The following is a 24,525-nucleotide window of genomic DNA, read 5'->3' on the forward strand; positions in this document are numbered from 1 at the left end:
GATCTTTCTTTGTTTTGGGTCGGCCACCTTGCTCAGGTATTCTGCCATGGTGTATTCTCTGTTTAGGGCCAAATAGCATTCTAGTTTGCTCTGCTTTTGGGTTGCTTCTCTCCAATGTGTCAGGTAGCTTTCTTTCTGCTGTTTTATAATTTGGTTTAGTCCGGTGAATTGTCTGTCTGGTGGCTCTGCTTGTGTTTGTGTACAGAGTTCCCGGACCAGTTGGCTGAGGGGGCATCTCTCTAGGGTTTCTCTGTGTGTGAGTGCCTTGTTATGAAGTGCATCTGGGTCACCTTCTTTTAAGTGGTTATACAATTTGAATGCTCTCTTTTTTATTTTGATTATGAGAGGGTATCGTCCTAATTCTGCCCTGCATGCATTATTTGGTGTTTTCCGCTGAATTCTGAGAATTGATTTGCAGAATTCTGTGTGCAGGGTCTCTATTTGATGTTTGTCCCATTTTTCAAGGTCTTGGTTTGCGGCTGGTCCCCAGATCTCGCAACCATAGAGGGAAATTGGTTCTATCACAGAGTCCAGTATTTTTAGCCAGGTTTTTATTGGGATGTCTATTTTGATGTTCCTTTTGATGGCATAGAAAGCCCTTCTTGCCTTGTCTCTCAGGTCTTTTACAGCTTGGTTGAGGTTTCCTGTGCTGCTGATGTTTAGGCCAAGGTAGGTGTAGTTTTTTGTTTGTTCTAATGGGATTGTATTTAGAAAGAATTGCTGGTTTTGGCGGCTGGATCTCTTTTGAAATATCATGATTTTAGTTTTGGTTAAGTTTACTGTAAGGGCCCACGTCTGGGAGAATTTGTGCAGGAGATCGAGTTGCTGCTGCAGTCCTTCTTTGGTTGGAGACAGTAGCAGCAGGTCATCTGCAAAGAGTAAGCATTTGACTTCTGTTTTGCCTAGGGTGATGCCTGGTGCTGCAGACTGTTCTAAAGTTTTTGCCAATTCATTTATATATATATATTAAAGAGAGTTGGACTCAGGCTGCATCCCTGTCTAACTCCCCGGCTTTGGGGGAAGAAGTCTGTGTGTTTTTCTCCTATTTTAACTGCGCATTCGTTGTTTGTGTACATTGATTTTATGATGTCATAGGTTTTTCCCCCGATACCGCTTTCCAACAGTTTGTACATCAGACCTTTGTGCCAGATTGAATCGAATGCTTTTTTGAAGTCAACAAAGCAGGAGAATAGTTTGCTTTTGTTTTTGTTTATTTGGTTGTCGATAAGGGTGTTGAGACACACACACACACACACACACACACACACACACACACACACACACACACACACACACACACACACACACACACACACTCTCTCTCTCTCTCTCTCTCTCTCACACACACACACACACACACACACACACACACACACACACACACACACACACACACACACACACACACACACACACACACACACACACACTTACAAACTCTGGCCACTTGGTGCTTGGTTGTACAGAAAGAAAGGCCACATGTCCTGTTGTTTGTTGAACATAATGCCTCTGTAAGTTATGCAATCACACTGGACTGAATGGAGGGCTTTGTCCAGTTAATACACAGAAAGAACAGAGCAGTTTAGTAATTAAGACAGTGTTAAATACTGGAATTACTCAGCTGTGTAAAGTAACCAAGTAAGCTGCATTTTGAAGTACTGTACTTAAAGGAGTAGTTCACCCCCAAAATGACTCGTTGTTTTCTATTAGTTACGCACCCCATGAAGCCTTGTATTCATGGAGATTTTTATTTTGTTTTTGTCGCATTCCTGAGCCAATAATTTGATGACCGCCTTGACCGGTCATCGCAATAGGAGACTCAGTGGGAGACTACTGAGAGTAGGAGACTGAGACTCCACTGGTAATCTTATTGGCTATAGGATTGATGCTTCTACACTTGAATGCCCTAATAATACCACATTGCCGGCGCCCAGAATTGAACCTGGCAGCTTTGAGTTCCCCCGACAGCCTCTCTACCCATTCAGCTATGGGGCTGTTATAAGTATGACATCATTTTGTAGGCAGAGGAGAATTTCTGCCCCCAGTTTCCGTGAATCTTTTTACTATTTTTACTATTTACACATTTTTCTTCTCTTTGTTGTTGAAAGGAAAGTGTTAGAATTATACTTTAGTCGTTATTTTTGTCTCGGATCTGATGAAATAGCGAGGGACAGAAAATGCTCTGGGGGCAGAGTTCTCCTCTGCCTACAAAATGATGTCACAGCTTAAAAGCCCCATGGCTGCCTCAACCCAAGAGTCTAGACTCTAGGCTATTATAGGCTATGGAAAGCCCCGACTAAGGATTTGAGGCTATAGCAAAATCAGTTTCTTCTTTTAATGTTTTCACTTTTGAGACTAAACCCTAACCCTAACCCTACTATTACGTTACAGTGTTCGTACTGTACTGGGGACATGTTTCATGAGCACCGGTGGTGACGTGTTGACATGTTTAATGAGTACTGGCAGTGACGTGTTGATGTGTTTAATCAGTTAGGCCTGCATGCTCACTTATTTTAAATACATGGCTCCTCCCACCCACCACTATCAGACAAACACACCAAATCAACAGGTACCTAGTTTGTCACTTTTATTTTCAAAGGGTCACAGGGAGTTGACGCATTTTAACACGCAAATATATTTGTTTTTCCACTTGTCCATCTTTGATGTGGATATTTGCCCTGCTCAACAGACTTTTGGACTTGGCTTCACACAGTTCTGATCCAAACAGAATTTTGATCCCAGGTGGGATTAATTGGTAGTTAATTGGAGTTTTCATAATCCCTTGGAAAGAGTTTTGACTCTTTTACATCCAGAGCAGAGGGACAGGTAAGACTTACCATCGTCTTGATTGTTCAATGCTGGGAGCCGACACTTGGCAAAAAAAATAGACGATCTACAAGCTGACAACATGCTTGTAGATCGGCACATTTTCAGCAAAGGGATTTGGTGTAGCGTGTAGAGTCCTGCGGGGCTCAACTAAGTAGGGTTTGTACACAGTAAAATCCTCTTTTAAAAAATGGTACACAGTAAAATCCTCTTAACTCTGAGAGTGTACAGATGGAACCAAATGGACATCTGTACACCCTCAGAGTTGCAAATGGATTAGTGAATCCTGGGGATTTTATTGTGTAGTCTGCATGCTTTGTGGCAGTGCACCTCAAGTGTGTGTGTGCTGCAACATGCTCACAACAACAACTACCTGACTTCATTTTGAACGAGGATAGAATGATATGAACCATCTGCATAATGGGAACTGGAAGTATATTTTGATGCACTTTTTTGAACTGGTAATGGAATATTTCTGATTGTGGTGTATTGTTACTTTTACTTGTACTTTTACTTATAAAGATAAGTACTTCTTCCACCACTGGATGTGAATCTGGTACAGTGTCAAGCCAGCCAACACAGTGGGGGCATATGGATAATATATGTTCAGCAATGTACAACCTATGGACAGTTAAACATTCACAGCAGTTAACCTAAGTAGGCATCTGTTCTGGTACATTAGTGTCCATCCTGGCTGTTCACGTGCACATTTTCCACAGTTAGCACGCAGGAGACATGCCCAGCATGTATCCTCATGCATAGATGGGGCATGGCACTTTATGACACTGTGTACTTTGTCCCTGGTTTGTACAGGCCAGGGAAAGAGATGCAGAGATCCTACTTGCTGCTATACTTCAGTTGTTCCTGAAGTAGGCCTAGGCTATAGCAGTGGTACATATGGATGTCTGGGTAAACAATAGAAATACTCTTGTTACATGTAAAAAAATAAGTGGAAATAAAGCTAACATTTTGCCTCTGAGATGGACAGTACAGTAGTGGAGTAAAAGTTTAAAGTATAGGCTATAATTGTAATTTTTTTTAACATGCATCAATATAGGCTATTGCTATTTTTTATACTTTATGCCATGCACAATTGGGGGGGGGGTGTCTAGTGTCCTGATTGGCTGTGTCCATTCTCCCTTTATGAAGTGATGAGAGAGAGAGAGAGAGAGAGAGAGAGAGAGAGAGAGAGAGAGAGAGAGAGAGAGAGAGAGAGAGAGAGAGAGAGAGAGAGAGAGAGAGAGAGAGAGAGAGAGAGAGAGAGAGAGAGAGAGAGAGAGAGAGAGAGCTTGTGAGTGTGAGAGCTTGTGAGTGTGAGAGAGAGAGAGAGAGAGAGAGCTTGTGAGTGTGAGAGAGAGAGAGAGAGAGAGAGAGAGAGAGAGCTTGTGAGTGTGAGAGAGCTTAGAGAGAGAGAGGCAGGGAGAGACATCAAAGGAAGTTCTCGGTGGAGCTGGACGCTGTGATGATGATGATGAAACCTAGGATCCTATTCCACGTCCTCTTCTTCTTCGGTGCGCTGCGAGGAGCCTCCAGCTCCTCATCCTCTTCCTCCTCCGAGGAAGAGCAGGGGGGCAGCCACTCCAAGGGTGAGTCACTATTCACTCAATCACTGTGTGGATATGGACTTATTTAGCTGGGGCTGTTAGTTCAGAGGTGGGTTTACACTAGGGCATTAACGACTTGTGTTTTTTTTTTTTTTTTTTTTTTTTTTCGTTTGATGACGTCATCACATCACACACGACCCCCCAATTATTTTGGGGGGTGCCCAGATGATTAACTCAATGTGAAACATTGTTTTCTCACTCAACTGTAAACAAACCAACATCAAGTTTAAATGCATAGAGGGTATCTTCACATTTCTAAAGTGCCAATTTAAGGACTTTTTTAATACCTCTAAAATGGCAAATTAAACATTGTCCAAATTGTCAAATATATAGAGGCAGAAATTGTGAAAATACTTAGACTTTCGACTTTCTCTGGTGGGAGTCGACTTGTGTAATGAAGTCGACTGAGTCCACTTTTTCGTTAATGCCCTTTACACACGTCCAGATCGTCGCCGCGTGCTGGACAACCACCTGTGCCCCTTTCTGTGTTAAAAGTAGAAAAACATAAAACAACCCTGTTAGGAGCAACGCTGTTGTGCAGACTTTATCCACCCCTAGCCATAAATCATAACTTCCAGGAGAGGTCGCTAATATTCGGACGATATGTCTCTCCTGGAGTTATAAGGGAGAGTCATAGGGGTATCACTGGTTGAGCCCTAACGTCCACACTCGGCTCAAAACATGTACAAATCAATAAGGTGCTCACCGCATCGTCGAAACAGCTTTATATCTACCGATGAGCCCCTCGCTGGCATGTGTTAGTCCATATGTTTCCAATAAATTAATGTTTACTCAAACTTCTCAGAGTCTCATCGCTTTCCTTGTTTTTGAACTGCTTGGGTAAAAATGGCCGAACATATCACGTGACGTTGATCGCCGTTGCCATTCGCTCATACTAGGACATGACGTTTTTGTATGCGGAAGTATTCCAACGTTCTGTAGTTCTGAAGGCGGGAGCATTCCGACGAGGAAACGCGAGTCTCTGAGAAGTTTGAGTAAACATGAATTTATTAGAAACATATTTAACACATGCCAGCGAGTGGGCTCATCGGTAGATATAAAGCTGTTTCGACGATGCGGTGAGCACCTTATTGATTTGTACATGTTTTGAGCAGAGTATGGACGTTGGGGCTCAACCAGTGATACCCCTATGACTCTCCCTTATAACTCCAGGAGAGACATAACGTCCGAATATCAGCGACCTCTCCTGGAAGTTATTATTTATGGCTAATCCACCCCTTAAAGGCATTCACATTTCACCTCAAATTCAATTATCTTATGCATGCACTGTTTGCACGGTTTCTTAAAAATATAAAACTAGCCAGTTTTACTAGTTTTCTGTACAAACTAAACAGTTTGCACAATTTCTTTAAAAATTTGCCTACAGATTAAATTCATTTGAAATCAGCGCTGAGTGCATGTCAGTTTAAGCAAACATTTTCAAAGCACCTTCAAAAACATTTTTCTTTTCTTTTTTATCTGTAAAAAGAGTGTTGTGAGCTTGTAACGTATTGAGGACAGTATTTCTTGACATCTTTATTTCTGTTTACAACTCACACGTATCTAAATCAGGGGTCTTCAACAGGGGGTCCAGGACCCCTAGGGGGTCCTCAGAGTTACTACAGGGGGTCCTTCAAATCTTTGTGTGATAGAAACCTTGTTTCTCTTTTATATCAACCACTTGAACTAGTGTCCATATTCTGAGAACTTTAGCTAAAAATAGCAGATCTTCAAGCTCACAACGCCTCGCGCTGCGAGGTGTTGTGAGCTTGTAGATCGGCTATTTACGGCAAAGAGGTTTGGTGTAGAGGGGAAAAAAGAGCACACCAAGTACAGTGAGAGTGAAAGGTCAAGTTTATAAAGTATTGACGGTTCAAGTGGTTAAATATCTGATAACACAAATTGACATGAATCCAAAATACATGATGATTGTGTTGATGAAATTATATGGAATCTGGGGGTCCCTACTTCATCTCTCTCTCAGCTAAGGGGTCCTTGGCCTGAAAACGTTGAAGACCCCTGATCTAAATAAGCCTGGTTGGTTTACTGAGGGATTCCCTTGGTTGAGCTGGTGTCAGATTGTTAAAACAGGTGCTATAGCAATGGCTATAACAGGTATTGCATAACGGGGTGGATGCATTCCATATTGTCATTGTTCCCAACTTGCAGTTGGCCGGTGCCCCGATGGGCAAGGTCTACTTATAGAAATGATAAGTAGGTGGAAAACGATTTATTTATTTCACTGCCACAAACGTAAGCCTCTTGGGTAGAGAAACATTAGTCCAATCAGATATGAAACCTAATGAGTCAACAAACACTTTGTCATGATAACCACACAACTAAGATAAGATTTGGAAGCCAATCAAAGGTCAAACCTTAAGCATGTTAAAAGACGATAAGAGACGTTTACGCACTGCCAGACTGCCACCGATTAAGAGGTCCCATCCCAATGTTTAAGGGGGTGTAAGTGATATAGTTTTTCTTAAAATAAGTGTTAAATAGATAGAATCATGGGTCGGGTGATTTTCTACCGGACAATTATTGCAGCAGAAGGTCGCAGTTTACTATGAGAAACGTCACAGCTTGTCCGCGTCCGTGTAGATTTGTACACATTTTTACAGTCTATGAGTTTGCCGCTCTGACATCATGCTCTGATGTCAGGGGAACCACTCTCTACCAGAATGGGTTTGCCGCTCTGACATCACGCTCTGGCTTCGCTGTGATGTCACACAGAATCCCTTTCATGCCCATATATGGAGTTCCCTGATGTCATCAATATTAATGATGCCCTGTTAGAGAGATCCCTGTGATGCCAGGGGGAACAAATCCCTTTTATGCCCATACATGGAGATATGGAGATCCCTGTGATGCCAGGGGAACAAATCCCTGTTATGCCCATATACGGAGATCCCTGATGTCCACTCCACATAACTGATGTCCACATCACTGTGGCGCGACCTCGCCCTAGCTTGTCGCCCTGAGGCGTCAATAAAGACTAGTGTTGATTTTCATAATGTTGCTGATGTCTGAGGTGGGTTGGTCCTTGGTTACCTTCAGGATGCTCAGTGACATCATAGAAGGTACTAGGTGTGTTTCCCTGCACCCATCCCTGTTTTGTTTTAATACAGGCAGGTGTTCGGGTGAATTTCACCTAGCGTTAGTTACTTACTTATTACTTACGCCTTACACCCCTACTGGGGTATAGGCCGTCGACAAGGGACCTCCAGAGTTCACGGTTGCTGGCGTTCCTTTCTATCTGTGACCAGGTGTATCCCAGTCTCTTGGTGTCTGCCTGGAGATCCCGCCGCCAGGTGTTCTTTGGCCGGCCTCGGTTTCATTTCCCTTGAGGGTTCCAAGTCAGAGCCTGTCTGGTGGTGTTTGACTCTGGCTTGCGCAGTGTGTGCCCGATCCAGCTCCATCTTCTTCGTCCAATTTCGTCTGTTGTTGGGAGTCGTTTAGTTTTTATCCACAGATCGTTGTTACTAATCTTGTCCGGCCAATGTATATTCAGGATTCTTCTGAGACATTTGTTGATGAAGGTTTGAACTTTATTTATTGTAATCTTTGTGGTTCTCCAAGTCTCTGACCCATAAAGCAGGACGGATTTTACGTTGGAGTTGAATATTCTGATTTTGGTTGTTTGATGTATCTCTCTGGAGCGCCAGATGTTCTTGAGCAGTAAATATGCTGTTGCCTTCCCTATCCTTGCTTTCACATCTGCATCCGTACCTAGCGTTAGTGATGGCGTTAAAATATATATCCCACCTTCACTGGAGCATTCCCACATGTCCTAGGAATGGGTGGACCAAAGGAGAAGCTCCCAGCTCCTTTTTTAGGAATATATTTAAACCATTGGGTTAATAGAGCCTGCCAGCTTGCTCAGACCACCAGGTCCATATTTGTGCATGTCACATCCTGTGTTTAGGGGCGGCTGTGGCTCAGGAGGTAGAGCGGGTTGGCGAATGGTCCCTCGGTCGGTGGTTCAAATCCCGGATCTTCCCGTCCACATGTCGAAGTGTCCTTGCGCAAGACACTGAACCCCGCATTGCCTCCAATGAGTTGGTTGACGCAAGCTTGCCACCATTGGTGTGTGAATGTGGGAAGTGAGGATGCTGGCGTCGAATGTTCGCCATTTAACTTCCCAATGTATGAATGAATGGACCATTGTAAAGCGCTTTGAGTTCGAAACTTGCTTAGAAAAGCGCTATAAAAATACAATCCATTATTATTATTATTATTATAGGTGAGAGATGACTTTTGACACGTCCTAAATGTCTAAATAAAAGAGCAGGGAGACAAAATAAAACCACCCTTATTCTATAAGTTATATTGTATTAACATACGAAGATTACATTTACATGGGGAAATCTCGCTTTTGCGAACGTCCATCATTTCGACCAGAGGGTTAGCGACTCACTCCATGGAGGTTAAGGTTAGGGTGAGGGTTAGAGTCGGGTGTCGAATAGATGACATGTAGTAACAGCGACACGCTCCCCATTTACATAGCGCCACTTTAAGCCCTATAGTGAAAATAGTATTAAAAAGAAAAGAAAATTTGTATTTTTGAATACCTTTTTTAGTATTTTTAAAAGAAAGTACTGCAGTACTTAAACTCAAGTATAACATTTGACACAGCAACGCTCACTTGTATAATATTTGACCACGAGTATCTATACTTTGACTCAAGTACTGGGTACTATTGGTACTTCTTAGTCCGCCATTAGAAAATGCATGAGGGCAAGTTAACTTCACTGGCAAATGGGTCTGGTGAGTCTGAGCAATTTGGACTCTTAATCTCTTTATTCCTCTTGTCAATTCCAGGTGCATCTCATGAACATTGGGGATATGATGGTAAGTATGGTGACATCTTTTTACTGTTGCATTTCCATTTGTTCTTGGACGTAATTGCTGTCAGGCAGAACCCTTATCTACATTTTTTCATAAATTGTGCCCTAATTAGCAAGAAGATTGCGCCCGACACACAGACAAAAACAAAACTAAAACTAAAATCGACAAGTTCACAATGTGAACTGGATATTTTCGCTACTTTTGCGTGATTCATTTATATTAAAAGAATATATCACATGCTTGGTTGGCACAGTGGTATAGAAGTAGCTGCCCACCACTGCAGAGCGATTATGAACGCAATTGGACAGTGTTCGGCGTAGGGAAGCTGGGCAGGGAGAGCGATATTTTTCACCGCTCATACTCTTACGGGCTGAGGGCCGGCACTTGTCAGCGGGAAGTGTTGAGCGGGAGGAGTAGGACGAAAGCTCTATGATGTCCTCCTGGGGCTCCTCAATGGCAGGTGCGGCTGTCAGTGACAACGCACAGAAATGTGTGTGTGGGGAGGAATCAATTGGCATAACGACTACATTGGGGAGAACAAATATTATGTATGAAGTTGAAATAAGAAGATACAAGTTTTCTGCCCGACAGCAACGATATGTCCAACATTCTGATTGGCTGAACAGATCAGGAGTCGTGGTCCAGTGCTTTCAAGCACTGCAGCGGGACGTCCCAGTCACCCATCGACATCGACACCACCGCGGTGAAATTTGACCCCAGTCTGCCTTACATCACGCTGGACGGTTACGATCTGACCAGTGAGCCTGCGGGACTCACACTGTTCAACAATGGACACACATGTAAGTACAGGTGCAACCCTTAAAGGAGTAGTTAATGCCTTTTTTTCTATTGATTACTCACGCCAGAGGAGTAATCAATAAAAACGTTTTTGTCGCATGTCGACTTCAATAAAAACATTTTTGTCGCATTTGTCGCAAGACAATAATTTATTGTAGATTTACCCTGATGGTTTCCCCATCCAGTGCCATGAATTTGGGTCCCCATCCAGGGCCATGCATTTAGGTCCCCATCCGGAATCAATGGGGGTAAATCTACTATAATCACATTTTTGTCTTATGCCTCATTCACACTACAGATATATAGTTGAACGTTTAGCTTGGTAATTCAATGTAATCTCAATGGAAACCAGCTTTAAAGCTTTCAAAGCTTTGTTTGGAGCATCTCCTGCATCTTTAAAGCTGGTTTCCATTGAGATTACATTGAATTACCAAGCAAAACGTTCAACTATATCCAGTGGTGCTTTGGGATTTTTTTTTCCGGGCGGACGGTCATTTATTGACGTCACGTGCACGCGCGTGCACGCGCCTCTAGAGGCTATTTAGGGGTGGGGGGTTGTCGCGGAGGCGGCTCTCGCGGGGGGTATGCACGCGTTTACACGGTCGTGCACCGTTCGGTGCCGTCCGTGCGCGTGCATGTGGGGAAATATTTCCGGCCACACGGCGTCCGGTCCCGTCCGGCCCCCAAAGCACTACTGACTATATCTGTAGTGTGAATGAGGCATTAGGAATGCAACAAATTCAAAAAAATATTATTGAACTCAAATCTCTATGGCATGAGTAATCAATAGAAAAAAAGTCATTTTGGGGGTGAATGGGGGGGTGAGTGAAAAAATTAAGGGGAAATCGTGTGTTGCATCATGATGCATTGTGAGCCTGTAGATTGATAATTTTCAGTGCCAGTCACTGGAGCACAACCAATCAGGCGTTAGGTTCTGATGTTCTACAAGCTCCTAAAAGTATCCAAAAATACAAATACTCAAGAGTAAAGTACAGATACTAACATTTTTTACTTGAAGGACCACTTCCCATGTTCACCCTGTCTTCACTAATCTGTTAAAGTGATCCCTGACTAATACGACAAATATGTCTTAATGCATTATAATTGTCCCCTATAACTACAATGTAAAATTAAAAACACCTTAAATATTTTATTTCTTCTAGAAATAGCTAATCTTTCACTCAGTAGGGGAAATGCCTGTCGCAAGTTGATGATGTCATAAATGTCATGTGTCATTTTTATGGCATGCATGTGCAAAAAAACAAAACACAAACACATTTGAAATATTGATTTGATGCTCATATTAACCATAGGAAGTATTACGTTTGCTTTTATTTTCACATGCATGCCATAAATTCCATAGGGATAGATCACACTTGACATTTATGACATCATCAACTTGCGACGGGCATTTCCCCTATTGAGTGAAAGATTAGCTATTTCTAGAAGAAATAAAATAATTGAGGTGTTTTTAATTTTACATTGTAGTTATAGAGGACAATTATAATGTATTAAGGCATATTTGTCGTATAGTCAGGGATCACTTTAATAATGCCCATTATAAGATGGCACCATTTCTGTCTACGGTCTCTCAGATGAGGGCTGTGGACAGTTCTGTGAATAAGAGATAATGTCCGCACACAATATAATGCTCTCCCGTCTTTTCTTTGTTCAACCAACAAACAACGTTTCGCCCAGCAGGGCTTTCTCAAGTTACAAGTGAGTGGCATAATATGGCCTTTAACTAGGCCATATTCCGTGGTGGGTGTCATCAATCAATTAGTGAATGAACCAATAGAATTCAATTACATAAATTCAAGAGCAATACACATGAACAATAGGTTAAAGAAATCATCATATGAAACCCAATCGGAGTATGATTGGGTTGCATTTACATATCACAAAGCATGAACATCTTACATACAATAGAAATACAGGTTTTTCTATATATCTAAAGACACCCATACACAAAGACAAATCAAGTAGGTCAATTAAAGAAATGGTCTAATGTCCAAGTCCAAATTCATCCCAAATGGTTTAGGGTTCTAAGTTCATAGATCCAGAAAGCAGTAGTAAGTAGGAGAGACTCCCAGTCTCCTCCCCTGTGAGGTTTTTCTACCTTCTCCAGTCCAATGTATCTTAAGGCAGATACATTGTGGCCAGCTTGCATAAAATGCATAGCTACTGGACTGCGCATATTCTGAGTTGTAATGTCACTTCGATGTTCGGTAATGCGTGTCTTAAGCGCTCTTGTTGTCATTCCAACACATGCAAGTGAACATGGACATTTCAACATGTACACTACATGTGTTGTTTTATATGAAATAATCCCTTTGATGTCATATTTCTTACCTGTTAATGGATGATTAAAAGAGTTACATTTATATGTGAAATTACATTGTGTGCAATTACCACATTTGTATTTTGTAATTAATTCCCATTTGGGATTTCATCCAGAAAGGTTCTAGGTTTAATAGGTGCTAAATCTGATCTCACCACTAGGGACCTAATGTTGGGAGGTCTTTATACACCACCTGTGGTGGGGCTTTAAATGTGTCTTTTAGAATTGGATCAGTTGTTAAAGTATGCCAGTGTTTTTTAATTATGTTTTTAAACACATTACCCAATGGTGAATAAGTGATAAAACACTGTGGTATTTTTTCCTTAATAGGTTTTATTTTTGGTTGCAGGCATTCCTTCTGGGATATATTATCAAACCATATGGATGCCTCATCAATCCACTCTTCAGGATAGCCCCTCATTTGAAAGCGTTCTTTCATATCCTGTTTTTGTTTTTCATATCTTTCTGTTGAGCCACAAATCCGTTTAATCCTATTAAATTGGCTAATAGGTAAGCTTTTCTTTTGGGTGGTAACTGTCTGTTGGTTTTCGTCGACGCATCTCCAAGTGCAAAACATATTAAGGACTTGGCGTGTGATGGTTTGAAAAGGAGTGGATCTACAATCCAGAAAAGAATCCCTTCCTTAAAAAGATTAAAATATGGCAGAGATTCTTGGATGATATTTTTCTCATATTTAATGGTACAACTGAGGAAATGAATGCTTTTCATACTTTCTTGAATGAAGCTAGTGAATTAAAATTCACCTTAAATATGAGTGCTGATAAAGTTGAATTTCTGGATATTACTGTCATAAAAGAAGGTAACACTTACGACAGATTTATATCGAAAACAAACAGACAGAAATACCTTACTAAGACGAGACAGTTACCACCCAACACCACTAAAGAAAAGCTTACCTATTAGCCAATTTAATAGGATTAAACGGATTTGTGGCTCAACAGAAAGATATGAAAAACAAAAACAGGATATGAAAGAACGCTTTCAAATGAGGGGCTATCCTGAAGAGTGGATTGATGAGGCATCCATACGGTTTGATAATATATCCTAGGAGGAGGAATGCCTGCAACCAAAAATAAAACCTATTAAAGGAGTAGTTCACCCCCAAAATGACTTTTTTTCTATTGATTACTCTTGCCATGGAGAGTAGAGTTCAATAATATCTTTTGTTTTTTGTCACATTCCTAAGACAAAGATTTGATTCGAGTAAATTTACCCCCATTTATTGTTTCGAAACGGGTCCCCATCCGGAACGAATGGGGGTACATTTATTGTTATCACATTTTTGTCTTAGGAATGCGACAAAAAACTAAAAATATTATTGAACTCTAGTCTCCATGGCGTGACTAATCAATAGAAAAAAAAGTCATTTTGGGGGTGAACTACTCCTTTAAGGAAAAAATACCACAGTGTTTTATCACTTATTCACCATTGGGTAATGTGTTTAAAAACATAATTAAAAAACACTGGCATATTTTAACAACTGATCCAATTCTAAAAGACACATTTAAAGCCCCACCACAGGTGGTGTATAAAGACATCCCAACATTTGGTCCCCAAGTGGTGAGATCAGATTTAGCACCTATTAAACCTAGAACCTTTCTGGATGAAATCCCAAATGGGAATTAATTACAAAATACAAATGTGGTAATTGCACACAATGTAATTTCACATATAAATGTAACTCTTTTAATCATCCATTAACAGGTAAGAAATATGACATCAAAGGGATTATTTGATGTAAATCAACACATGTAGTGTACATGTTGAAATGTCCATGTTCACTTGCATGTGTTGGAATGACAACAAGAGCGCTTAAGACACGCATTACCGAACATCGAAGTGACATTACAACTCAGAATATGCGCAGTCCAGTAGCTATGCATTTTATGCAAGCTGGCCACAATGTATAGATCTGCCTTAAGATACATTGGACTGGAGAAGGTAGAAAAACCTCACAGGGGAGGAGACTGGGAGTCTCTCCTACTTAAAAGGGATGCTTTCTGGATCTATGAACTTAGAACCCTAAAACCATTTGGGATGAATTTGGACTTGGGCATTAGACCATTTCTATAATTTACCTACTTGATTTGTCTTTGTGTATGGGTGTCTTTAGATGTATAGAAAAACCTGTATTTCTATTGTATGTAAGATGTTCATGCTTTGTGATATGTAAATGCAACCCAATCATACTCCGATTGGGTTTCATATGATGATTTTTTTAACCTATTGTTCATGTGTATGGCTCTTGAATTTATGTAATTGAATTCTATTGGTTCATTAACTAATTGATTGATGACACCCACCACAGAATATGGCCTATTTAAAGGCTCCAATGCCACTCACTTGTAACTTGAGAAAGCCCTGCTGGGCGAAACGTTGTTTGTTGGTTGAAAATAAAAAGAAAATACGGGAGAGCATTATATCGTGTGCGGATATTATCTCTTGTTCATTCACTGTTTCCTGGATCCAGCACCGTATACACGTTTTGGTCATGTGCATATGCTATTCCTTTGGTTTGTGGACAGTTCTGTACCAGTGATTTAGTCATCGATAGGCAGGTTTAATTGTTTAAAAGGATTTTTCAAACCTTTAGTAATGGCTTCTCCTTCATCTCATAATGAACAGAGCACCACTAATATGAAGAGGTGGTTGAACATGGATGAAGGAAAATGGAGGAAGTGCTCCTCAAACTACAGTACTTTGTGTAAATGTACTTACTGTCCAATGTGTCCATACCGATTTGTGTGATGTTCTGTGGTTTTGCAGTACAGCTGCAGCTCCCAGACAGCCTCCAGATTGTCAGTGGCTTCGACACCACGTTCCATGCTGCACAGCTGCATTTCCACTGGGGGACGGTGGCAGTTCCTGGGTCAGAACACACCATAGACCAAGTGCATTTCCCTGCAGAGGTGTGTGTGTGTGTGTGTGTGTGTGTGTGTGTGTGTGTGTGTGTGTGTGTGTGTGTGTGTGTGTGTGTGTGTGTGTGTGTGTGTGTGTGTGTGTGTGTGTGTGTGTGTGTGTGTGTGTGTGTGTGTGTGTGTGTGTGTGTGTGTGTGTGTGTGTGTGTGTGTGTGTGTGTGTGTGTGTGTGTGTGTGTGTGTGTGTGTGTGTGTGTGTGTGTGTGCGCGCCTATTATGTGGTATGCACCTGGACCAATAGGTCAGCGGGTGCCTGGTCTGTATGTGTGTACTCTTTTGCAACTTAATGTCTAATCTCATGTAGGCTACATACATGGTGTTGGTGTATGTGGACCTGCCAAAGTGTTACCACTTTGAACCTTATGTCCTCATGTGCGTATGTACTTGGTTTGCTAGATGTGTATGTACAGTATGTAGATAGCTTTTTGCCTTTCCGTGTTTTTCTTTTGTTAGATTTTTCTCCTTGCCCTCCTTGCCCCCCATTCTTGTCTTTTCTCTTTTGAAAAACAACGAAAACGATGGACCTTGCACAAAATAAAATCCACACACCTGTGATGTGACAACAGTATATAATTTATATTAAAATCTAAATGTAATAATTTATTAAATTGATTAGTTGGATTAGCTGTTGCACATGGAGCTTGTATGCTAGTCAGATGCCTTAGGGAGATATAATTTCGTGCTAATCAGTCTAAAAGCGCCACATTTTGCACAGATGTAGCCCAGGGCATGCTCTAATAGGGCGCCCGATTCGGCGACCTTCGGGTTCGCCACAGTGGCTAGATCAAGTTGGGCTCCCATCGACTTTCTATACAGGAGGAGAATACCCTGGGTATTTAAGTAGGATTGATTGATTGATTGAAGGCTTTATTAGAAGTTTGCATAGGAAAATGTACAGATTCATGACGGTACAGTTCACTGGTACAAGGTCTACTAAAAGGAGATCCATGAAAAGACTAAGCTTATTTCAACAGGAAACCATTAAAGTATCTCATATAACATTGAATGACAGACAAATAGAACACAGTACTATGCAGTAGATATGTAAAGAAAAAAAGAAAACAGTAGGTCTATACAATCAGTAAGTACAGTATATACAATATATACAAGGAAGGGGCAGGTAACAGTAAGTCTAAACAATCAGTATGTACAGTATATACAAGGAAGGGGCAGGGAGGGTAGGGTTGGGCTAGGTTTTTACCAGTTGTGAACGGCTGCTGCCTGTAAGTGGTTTTTTAGGGCAATTTTAAAGGATGCTAGTGATCCACACTCCTTTATGGCCTTCGGTAAGGCATTCCACATTTTTGTGGTGTAGCAGAAGAACGAGTTCGACCCTTTCTTTGAGTTGACTCTGGGTTGAACGTGATCTGTGGCACTGCCTCTGGTGTTGTAATTATGGACATCCTTAACGTTTATAAAGTATTTTGACAGGTACTTGGGTATCATAGTGGTGTAGTGTATCTTGTACACCAGGCCCATTGCAAGTTGCTGTACTCTGTCATCTACTCTGAGCCACCCCACTCTTAACTGGTGAGTAGCGGTGAGGTGAGTCTGATTGGGAAGGTTAAGCAGGACCCTAATTAGTTTATTTTGGGCTGTTTGGAGTTTAGTTTTTAGGGCTTGTGGGGCGTCACGATACCATACGTGGACTCCATAGTCAAAGAGGGGCTGGATTATTGCACCAGCTATGGTCTTCAGTGTGTTGAAGTTGACCATTGGGGCGATCCTCTGTAGGAAACGAGTTCGTTGGTTGATTTTTTGTATTACTTTTGAAGTCATCTTTTCGCTGGAAAGATTAGCTTCAAGGATACATCCTAAGTAGGAGATTTCGTTTTTTCGTGTTATGACCTTATCACCCACTTTGATTGTGAAGTTCTCTACCTTTTTGAGGTTATGATTTGATCCAAAGAGGATGGACTCGGTTTTGCCCAGGTGAATTGATAATTTGTTGTCGTTAAGCCATGTGCAGATCTTACTCAGTTCAGAGTTAAGTGTCTTTTCAACCTGCAAGTGGTCCTTGCCCGAGACTAGGAGAGCCGAGTCATCCGCGAACAGGAACAGGTTGCAGTCGCAAGCAGATGCCATGTCGAGGGGTCTAACTAGGGGTTTGTCATGATGCTAAATCCATTGCAAGCATTTGTTTTCCACAAAAAAACATTCCTTGGGCTACAAATGGCCAAATGGCTACAGATGGTTTAGTGATGAAAAGTGATGAGTCACTTTTCACTCACTTTTCACAGTTTTGTGGGGGTTTTCTGGGGCCATTTGTAGCCCAAGGAATGTTTTTGTGCAAAACAAATGCTTGCAATGGATTCAGCATCATGACAAACCCCTAGTTAGACCCATCACATCCTACTTAAATACCCAGAAAAAAAATGTTTTTCTGGGTATTTTTTTCAGTGTATTTTCCTCTATAGAAAGTCAATGGGAGCCCAACTTGATTTGGCCGCTGTGGCGACCCGGGCGCTCTAGCTAAATCATTAGAGCATGCCCTGGGCTACATCTGTGCAAAATGTGGTGCTTTTAGACTGATTAGCACGAAATATCCCTAAGGCCTCCGACTATGCAGCAGGACGAGTATGTTAAAGTGTCTGTTTTGATTCCCCACCAGATGCATATTGTTCATTACAACTCTAAATATGCAGGCCTGGCAGAGGCAGCCAGCCAGCCAGACGGACTGGCGGTACTAGGAGCGTTCATTGGGGTGAGTAAAAAAAGAAGAACAAAAAATATCATGGTGAGTTTTCATTGTGATACCGATAAAATGGATTACATTCATTCCGGAACACAATCGACTGATTATTAAAATACACAAATGCACACTGCCCACCAATTTGACCATTTAACATGGAGTTAAGTGGTCAGATGGGTGGGCTGCGAATGCCCACCAGATGGTACATGTCCATGATCCAGAACACCACTATGGTCCTTTGAAACAACCAGTCCTATATTCCCTTAAGTCAGTGGTTCTCAACCTGTGGGTCGGGACACCCAGGGGGGTCCCCAGAAGACAGTGAAGTGACAATTTAAGGACTTTTTTAAGTTCTTCACAATACCTCAAAAAAGAAGAAAAATACCATACTGCTTCAAAATTAATCAACAAACTATACTATAAAAACTGGTCAAAACTGGTTTACAATCTCACAACACCGTTGTGAGCTTGAATATTCATCTGTGGAACCAAGTAAAACTAATGTAAGGCCTCAACCCCTGCAATTCCAAGTGCTTGTCAGGGTGGGGGGTCCCCAGTTCAAATATGATTTATTTTCATGGCCTGAAAAGGTTGAGAACCACGTAAGTGACAGTCACTGACAAATGGCATAACTTCATGACATAATACAAAATGTAAAATGTCAGACATTGTCTTTTCATTTTCTTTTACTTGTAGATTGGTCTTCATGAGAATAAGGACTATGAAAGGATCCTGGCTGCACTTACTGATGTCAGCATTGAAGGTGAACTCCGTTGTTGTCTGTTTCAGGTATCTAAGGCTGCATTCACACTAAAGAGTGATATACCCGTTCCGTTCCTTGTCCTAGGGGAATGAGGGAGGGAGAGTGGAATCCAATTCATTCCCTATGGAAGTCACATGGTTTCATGCCTCTAGCAAGCCTCTTGGGGTAGGGCGTCGTCGCTTTAAGCAAAGAGGCTTGGAAAAGGCATGAAACCATGTGACTTCCATATGGAATGAATTGGATTCCTCATTCCCCAAGGACAAGGAGAGGGTAGGTGACTTCACTGTGTGTAGGAAGCCTTAGACATTAATGCAGTTTTTTCTTTTTTACATAATTTTAAAATCTTTCTTGTCCTTGCTTCAGAGTCCAATACAGAGATTCCAGGATTCAACGTTCGTCATCTGCTTCCCAACGACCTGCGCAGGTTCTACAGATACACCGGATCTCTGACCACGCCCCCTTGCTTCCAGACGGTCACATGGACGCTCTTCAATGACACTGTCTCTCTGTCTAGACGACAAGTCAGTCATTTATCTACCTACCGTTTAGCCAATCGGAAGCCAATCATAGCCAATAGTCCCTAAGTAAGATAAGTGTAAATGAGTTCAAGGTCAAAGTTGATGACACGGTAATCTCCAGCAAAGAAGAGATTTTGGGCCGTATTCTTGACAAATACTTGTCTGGTGATAGCCGATAACAAAGGTGATAAAAAAAGTAAATCAAAGCACAAGATTTTTTAATGAAAACAAGTGAAAATAGCAGATCTACAAACTCACAATGTGATACCTTGTGAGCCTCAACACATTCAATGTTTTTCTTTTTTATTAACGGCAGTAAATGATAATTGTGACCGAAGGTCGCAGTTTACCAAGAGAAATGTCTCAGCTTGTCCTTAGAGATCCCTGTGATGCCAGGGGGAACAATCCCTTTTATGCCCATATATGGAGATATGGAGATCCCTGTGATGCCAGGGAACAAATCCCTTTTATGCCCATATATGGAGATCCCTGTTGTCCACATCTCTAATGTCCACATCCCTGATGTCCACATCACTGTGAGGCGTCTTACTAGTAAATACAGAAAGGTTTGAGGGAGAATGTGGCGATTGTTGATTTTCTATGATAAAAAAACACTATGTTTACAGATGGCGGCGCTTGAAGAAACTCTTAAGGCAGACCAGAGCCGGAAGCTCAATAAGAACTTCAGAGTGCCTCAGCTTCTCCATGGGAGGAGCGTCCTGGCATCTTTCCCTGCAACCTACGGTCCAGGACCTGGAGGTAAAGAAAGACAACACTATGCGGTAACATCAGAGGTCATCATTATGTGTTGTTTTACGTGGTGAAGGAATGGTAGACTCGGGCAAGCCCCGAAATACCCGTATGCGCGTCTCAAAGAATAGACAAGGGGTTAAGCGAGATGTGTGTGGTAGTAGGCAGTTAGCTGATCTGAGTGAGTGGAGGGGTTGTACGGTTGGATCAGCACTGAGAGCATGATTTATTTATTTTGACATATCGGATGGATGGACTGTTTTCATACTTGAAACTGTCTGCTCATCCTGCAGGATTCTCCAGTATTGTTTGCAGGATGGTTCCTTAAATCATTACCTACAGTAGTAGTAGTAGTAGCGAATGTTCGTCATTATCGGAATTGTTGTTGAATAATATTTAACTGGGGTCACTGTGACCAACCAAGGAAATGACAGCATTGCACACTTACTAAGTTGTCTATTATTTTTATATAATCACAGCGCGTATTTTCCGGGACTTGGCAAAACACATAACAGCCTAACATCTGTTTAGCAGTGTGTGGCAGTTGTATGGGACAACGATGACATGGATGTGTTTGTAATGACAACTAGTAACACATTCATGAAAAATAAAATCACTTTTGACCGCAACAAATGGTGTAAAAGCGATAGGCTTATGGGCTCCACTCTATGCTATGAAGGCTACTGGCCTCTGCTGGGGAAACTGGACAACAGGGGCATTTCTGCCTAATAGACCCCATGGACAGTCATTTTGCATCAATATAAGTAGGAAAATTAGCTTAGACGGCGGAGTTGTCCTTTAAATAGCTTGCTGTGTGTGACGCCGATCAGTCTTAATGACTTAAAGACAGCCGATTTCAAGAAAAGACAGTTGTGTTGTTTGAACTACACAACATCGGAGTACTCTTCCCACCACTCACTGCATGGTAATTTGTGGGCCTTGCAAAGTCTGTGTGCTTGTGGTCTTGATGTTAATGTCGCATGTTCACATAGTGTGTCCTTGTCAAGGGTGGAATGTTTTATCTCGTGAGGTAAATGAAGCCAGGCTCACGTCAGATAAAAGTACAACCTTTGGCACAAGTCCACCAGAAGTAAATAAGTGTGACGAGCTACCTCCATGCCATGCTGCACACCACGCAGACTCTGCACGTGCAAATGTCACCTTCAACTCATAAAAGTTAACCTTCTTGAAGCACCTATTTAAACCTACTTAATTTGGCTCCATATTCTGAGAGTAGGCATGTAACGATTCACTCAACTCACACACTCACAAATGACTGAAAAAAAAGCAAAAAATAAATAAATATATATATATATATATATTGTTTTTGTATTATTTCTCTTACACAAATCCAGTATTTTCTTCTTGTATTTTACAATGCTGCTTCCTTTTTTTGTCTTGTCTCGATTGCACCCTCTGCTGTTTGCACGCCTTATATTTTTGTATTAAATACAAATCTATAGGACTTTTATTTGCCTTAAATGTTTTTTTTCCCTAATCGATTACTCACCCCATGGAGACTTGAATTCATGGATATCTTTTAGTTTCACATTTAACATTCCTAAGTCTGGGGAGACTTTTTGTCTGGGAACAATGCAGGCTCTTTGTGTTTCCATAGAGAACAATTAAAGCAGGCTCGTTGTGTCTCCATAGGGAACCGCTGCTGGCCATCAAACAATTGGCTTAATAGTTCACCACTTTTCAACCTGTCTTCATATAATGGGTCCTCACTAATGTTCATGATAAAACATCACAATTTTTTTCTACTCGGTCCAAGTCTCCTAGGAGAGCTGTGGGAAGTTCAGAATCCATCTTCTTGTGACATCATCATTTTCCCCCCAAAAAAAAATCAATATTTTTGAAAAAAATATTTAGATTTTTATTATCGCGAGAACAATGGCTTCCACTTTAAAATTGCAACTTTTCAGGAATAGAAAGCCTGCAGTTTCTATAAGATGGATTGGCAATCGATGATGTCACAAGACTATAGGTTTCTGACCTGCCCACAGCCCTCCTTTGAGAAAAAAAAAAAAAAAAAAAAAGAGAAAAGCTATTTTTGAGTGAGGACCAATTATATGAACATAGGTTGAAAAGTGGTGGAGTGCCCCCTAAGCGTCATTCCCACCAGGCATGATAATTAACAACTGCCACCGTCCTGTTGTCCTGACGAGAACAGGATGCTACCATCCAGTTCAGTTGAGAACAATTTTTTTGTTCTTTATCTTTATCTTTATCGTGCCCGGTGGAAATTATGCTTTAGAAATGCGACAAAAACAAAAACATCTGTGAATTCAAGTCTCCATGGGCATGGGGTTGAGTAATCAATAGAAAAAAGCTGCCTTCTTCATGGTGTTGTGTGTGGACTCCGGGAAGAGGGGCATGCATGATTTGATTTGAATTTGATGGCAGAAAGATAATATTGAGAAAATATTGAGCTTTGACTCTGTAATTTATCCTCAAAGGTGTTTCTCCAGCCCGCTATGATGAGTCAAATGATGCAGGCCAAGTGATTGATGTCCGTTCATCCACTGGAGTGCACGGTAAGCACAGCACAGAGTTGGAAGACATACTCAGATGTTAGGGCACGGTCGGTCACACCACACTTTTATTCTATATGAGGGTGGATTCTGCCAATGCATTTCAATGGGAATGGAGCTGTTTGCTGCCATTTACGGATTTCTGCAAAAATAAGTAAAAAAACGCTCCATTCCCATTGAAATGCATTGACAGAATCCACCCTCATAGAATAAAATAAATAAAAGTGTGGTGTGACCGTCACTGTGCCTTTACAAGTAAAAGTCCGTAATTCAAGGTTTACTTGAGTAAAAGTATTAAAAGTACTAAAGGTAAAAGTGCTCATTATGCACAATATCCCATTTCACCTAATATAAAAATCTTTTGAAAATAGCAGATCTACAGGCTCACTTGTAGATCAGCCATTTTCAAATAGCCATCGCTGAAGTGGTTGGGTTTTACAAAGTAACAAGTAACTCAAGTTTTCAAATAATTGTAGGGGAGTAAAAGTACAATATGTGCCTCTGAGATGCAGTGGAGTAGAAGCAAAAATATTGAAAATTTAAATTATTTACTGGAAATACGCCTACGAAGTAAAAAAAAAAAAAGAAAACTACAAAATTGTGTACTGTACTGTACATGATACTTTCCCCAGTACTTAGTTACTTTCCACCACTGAACACATGTGACGTCAAATAAACAATAAAATAGCTTCAGATGGCTCTAGATTTATAAACAAGCCACCACATGCATTATTTCCATAATTCCATTTGTTAAAACGTTTTTATTTTATTTCAGTGTTAGTAGTTGAGGCTGCCTTTGATGTTGATTATAATATCACACATTAAACACACATTTTATCTCACTGCTGATTACATTTGTGTTAATTTTGTTGCCTTTCTTTTTTCCTTCTGGTTATTGCATACAGCCAAAGAGAGCCTGCCAAAAGGTATGCTATTATGAAATGTATCCTTTTAAATGTATTCAAGGTTTAAATGTATTCAAGGACCCCTGGTATCCATATATGGAGATCCATGTACTGTATATGGAGATATGCTGGGAGAGCGCAAACATGCTTACTTTAGTTATATTTTGTTATGTGAAAGTCATATGATGTCTATGACATCTGACATCATACCCCTTTATGCCCATACATCCCTGTCTGTAGAACCAGCCACACAGATATGGCCATATATGGATTCTGTTAGTGTGGTATGTGGCTGATGTGGCCTCCATTTATGGGCATTCCCATATGAAGTCCTGTTAGATATGGGCTTAATATTGATGACATGGAGGGATCTCCATGTATGGGCATAAAAGGGATTCTGTTAGTGTGGTTCCAATGACATCACAGTGAAGTCAGAGTGTGTTGTCAGAGCAGCAAACCCATTCTGTTAGTGGTTCCCCTGACATCACAGTGATGTCAGAGCATGATGTCAGAGCGGCTAACCCATAGAACGTATCCCTCCCTGCTCTGAGGATGTGATGTCACAGTGATGTATCAGGGGAACCACAGTGTCAGGCGTTAGAGACTGACAGACAGAGATACGGTCAAGCTGTGACCGTTTAAAAATGATCTGTCCAAATAATTTAAATCAATGAAAAATGAAAAATGAACTGTCCAAATAAAATACAATAAAAAAACTATAATATAAAACAGGAATCAAAACAGGAACAGTTGCATTTCAGTGAATCAATAATTGATTGATTGATTGATTGATTGATTGATTGATTGATTGACTGATAGCTATGTCTGTCTCTAAAAAATCTTTTTGTTGACAGGTGATATCCTTGCTGTAGCATTTGGGATCCTCTTTGCTGTTACGTTGCTCATATTGACTGTGTTTTGGTGTCGTCAACGGAAAGCACACTCCAGGTACAGCATGGAAATTCAGACCATTCATGTTCTACTATGTCACAACCCAACACATT

The 24,525-nt window shown here is 41.1% G+C and overlaps 1 protein-coding gene across 1 annotated transcript; it reads left to right on the forward strand.

Annotated features, from left to right (window-relative positions):
* Window positions 1-4,288: 4,288 nt before the first annotated feature.
* LOC308308460 (carbonic anhydrase 9-like) lies at window positions 4,289-22,589 on the forward strand (the record flags this gene model as incomplete). Its single annotated transcript, XM_080753875.1, has 9 exons — window positions 4,289-4,412; window positions 9,252-9,281; window positions 9,905-10,078; window positions 15,205-15,347; window positions 17,968-18,060; window positions 18,745-18,811; window positions 19,175-19,332; window positions 19,956-20,111; window positions 22,554-22,589. 9 exons carry the CDS (start codon window positions 4,289-4,291, stop codon window positions 22,587-22,589), a joined length of 981 nt encoding a protein of 326 aa, XP_080610001.1.
* Between the last annotated feature and the right edge of the window lie 1,936 nt (window positions 22,590-24,525).

Source organism: Nannobrachium achirus (assembly GCF_963921795.1).
Source record: "Nannobrachium achirus genome assembly, chromosome: 23".
Lineage (NCBI taxonomy): Eukaryota > Metazoa > Chordata > Actinopteri > Myctophiformes > Myctophidae > Nannobrachium > Nannobrachium achirus.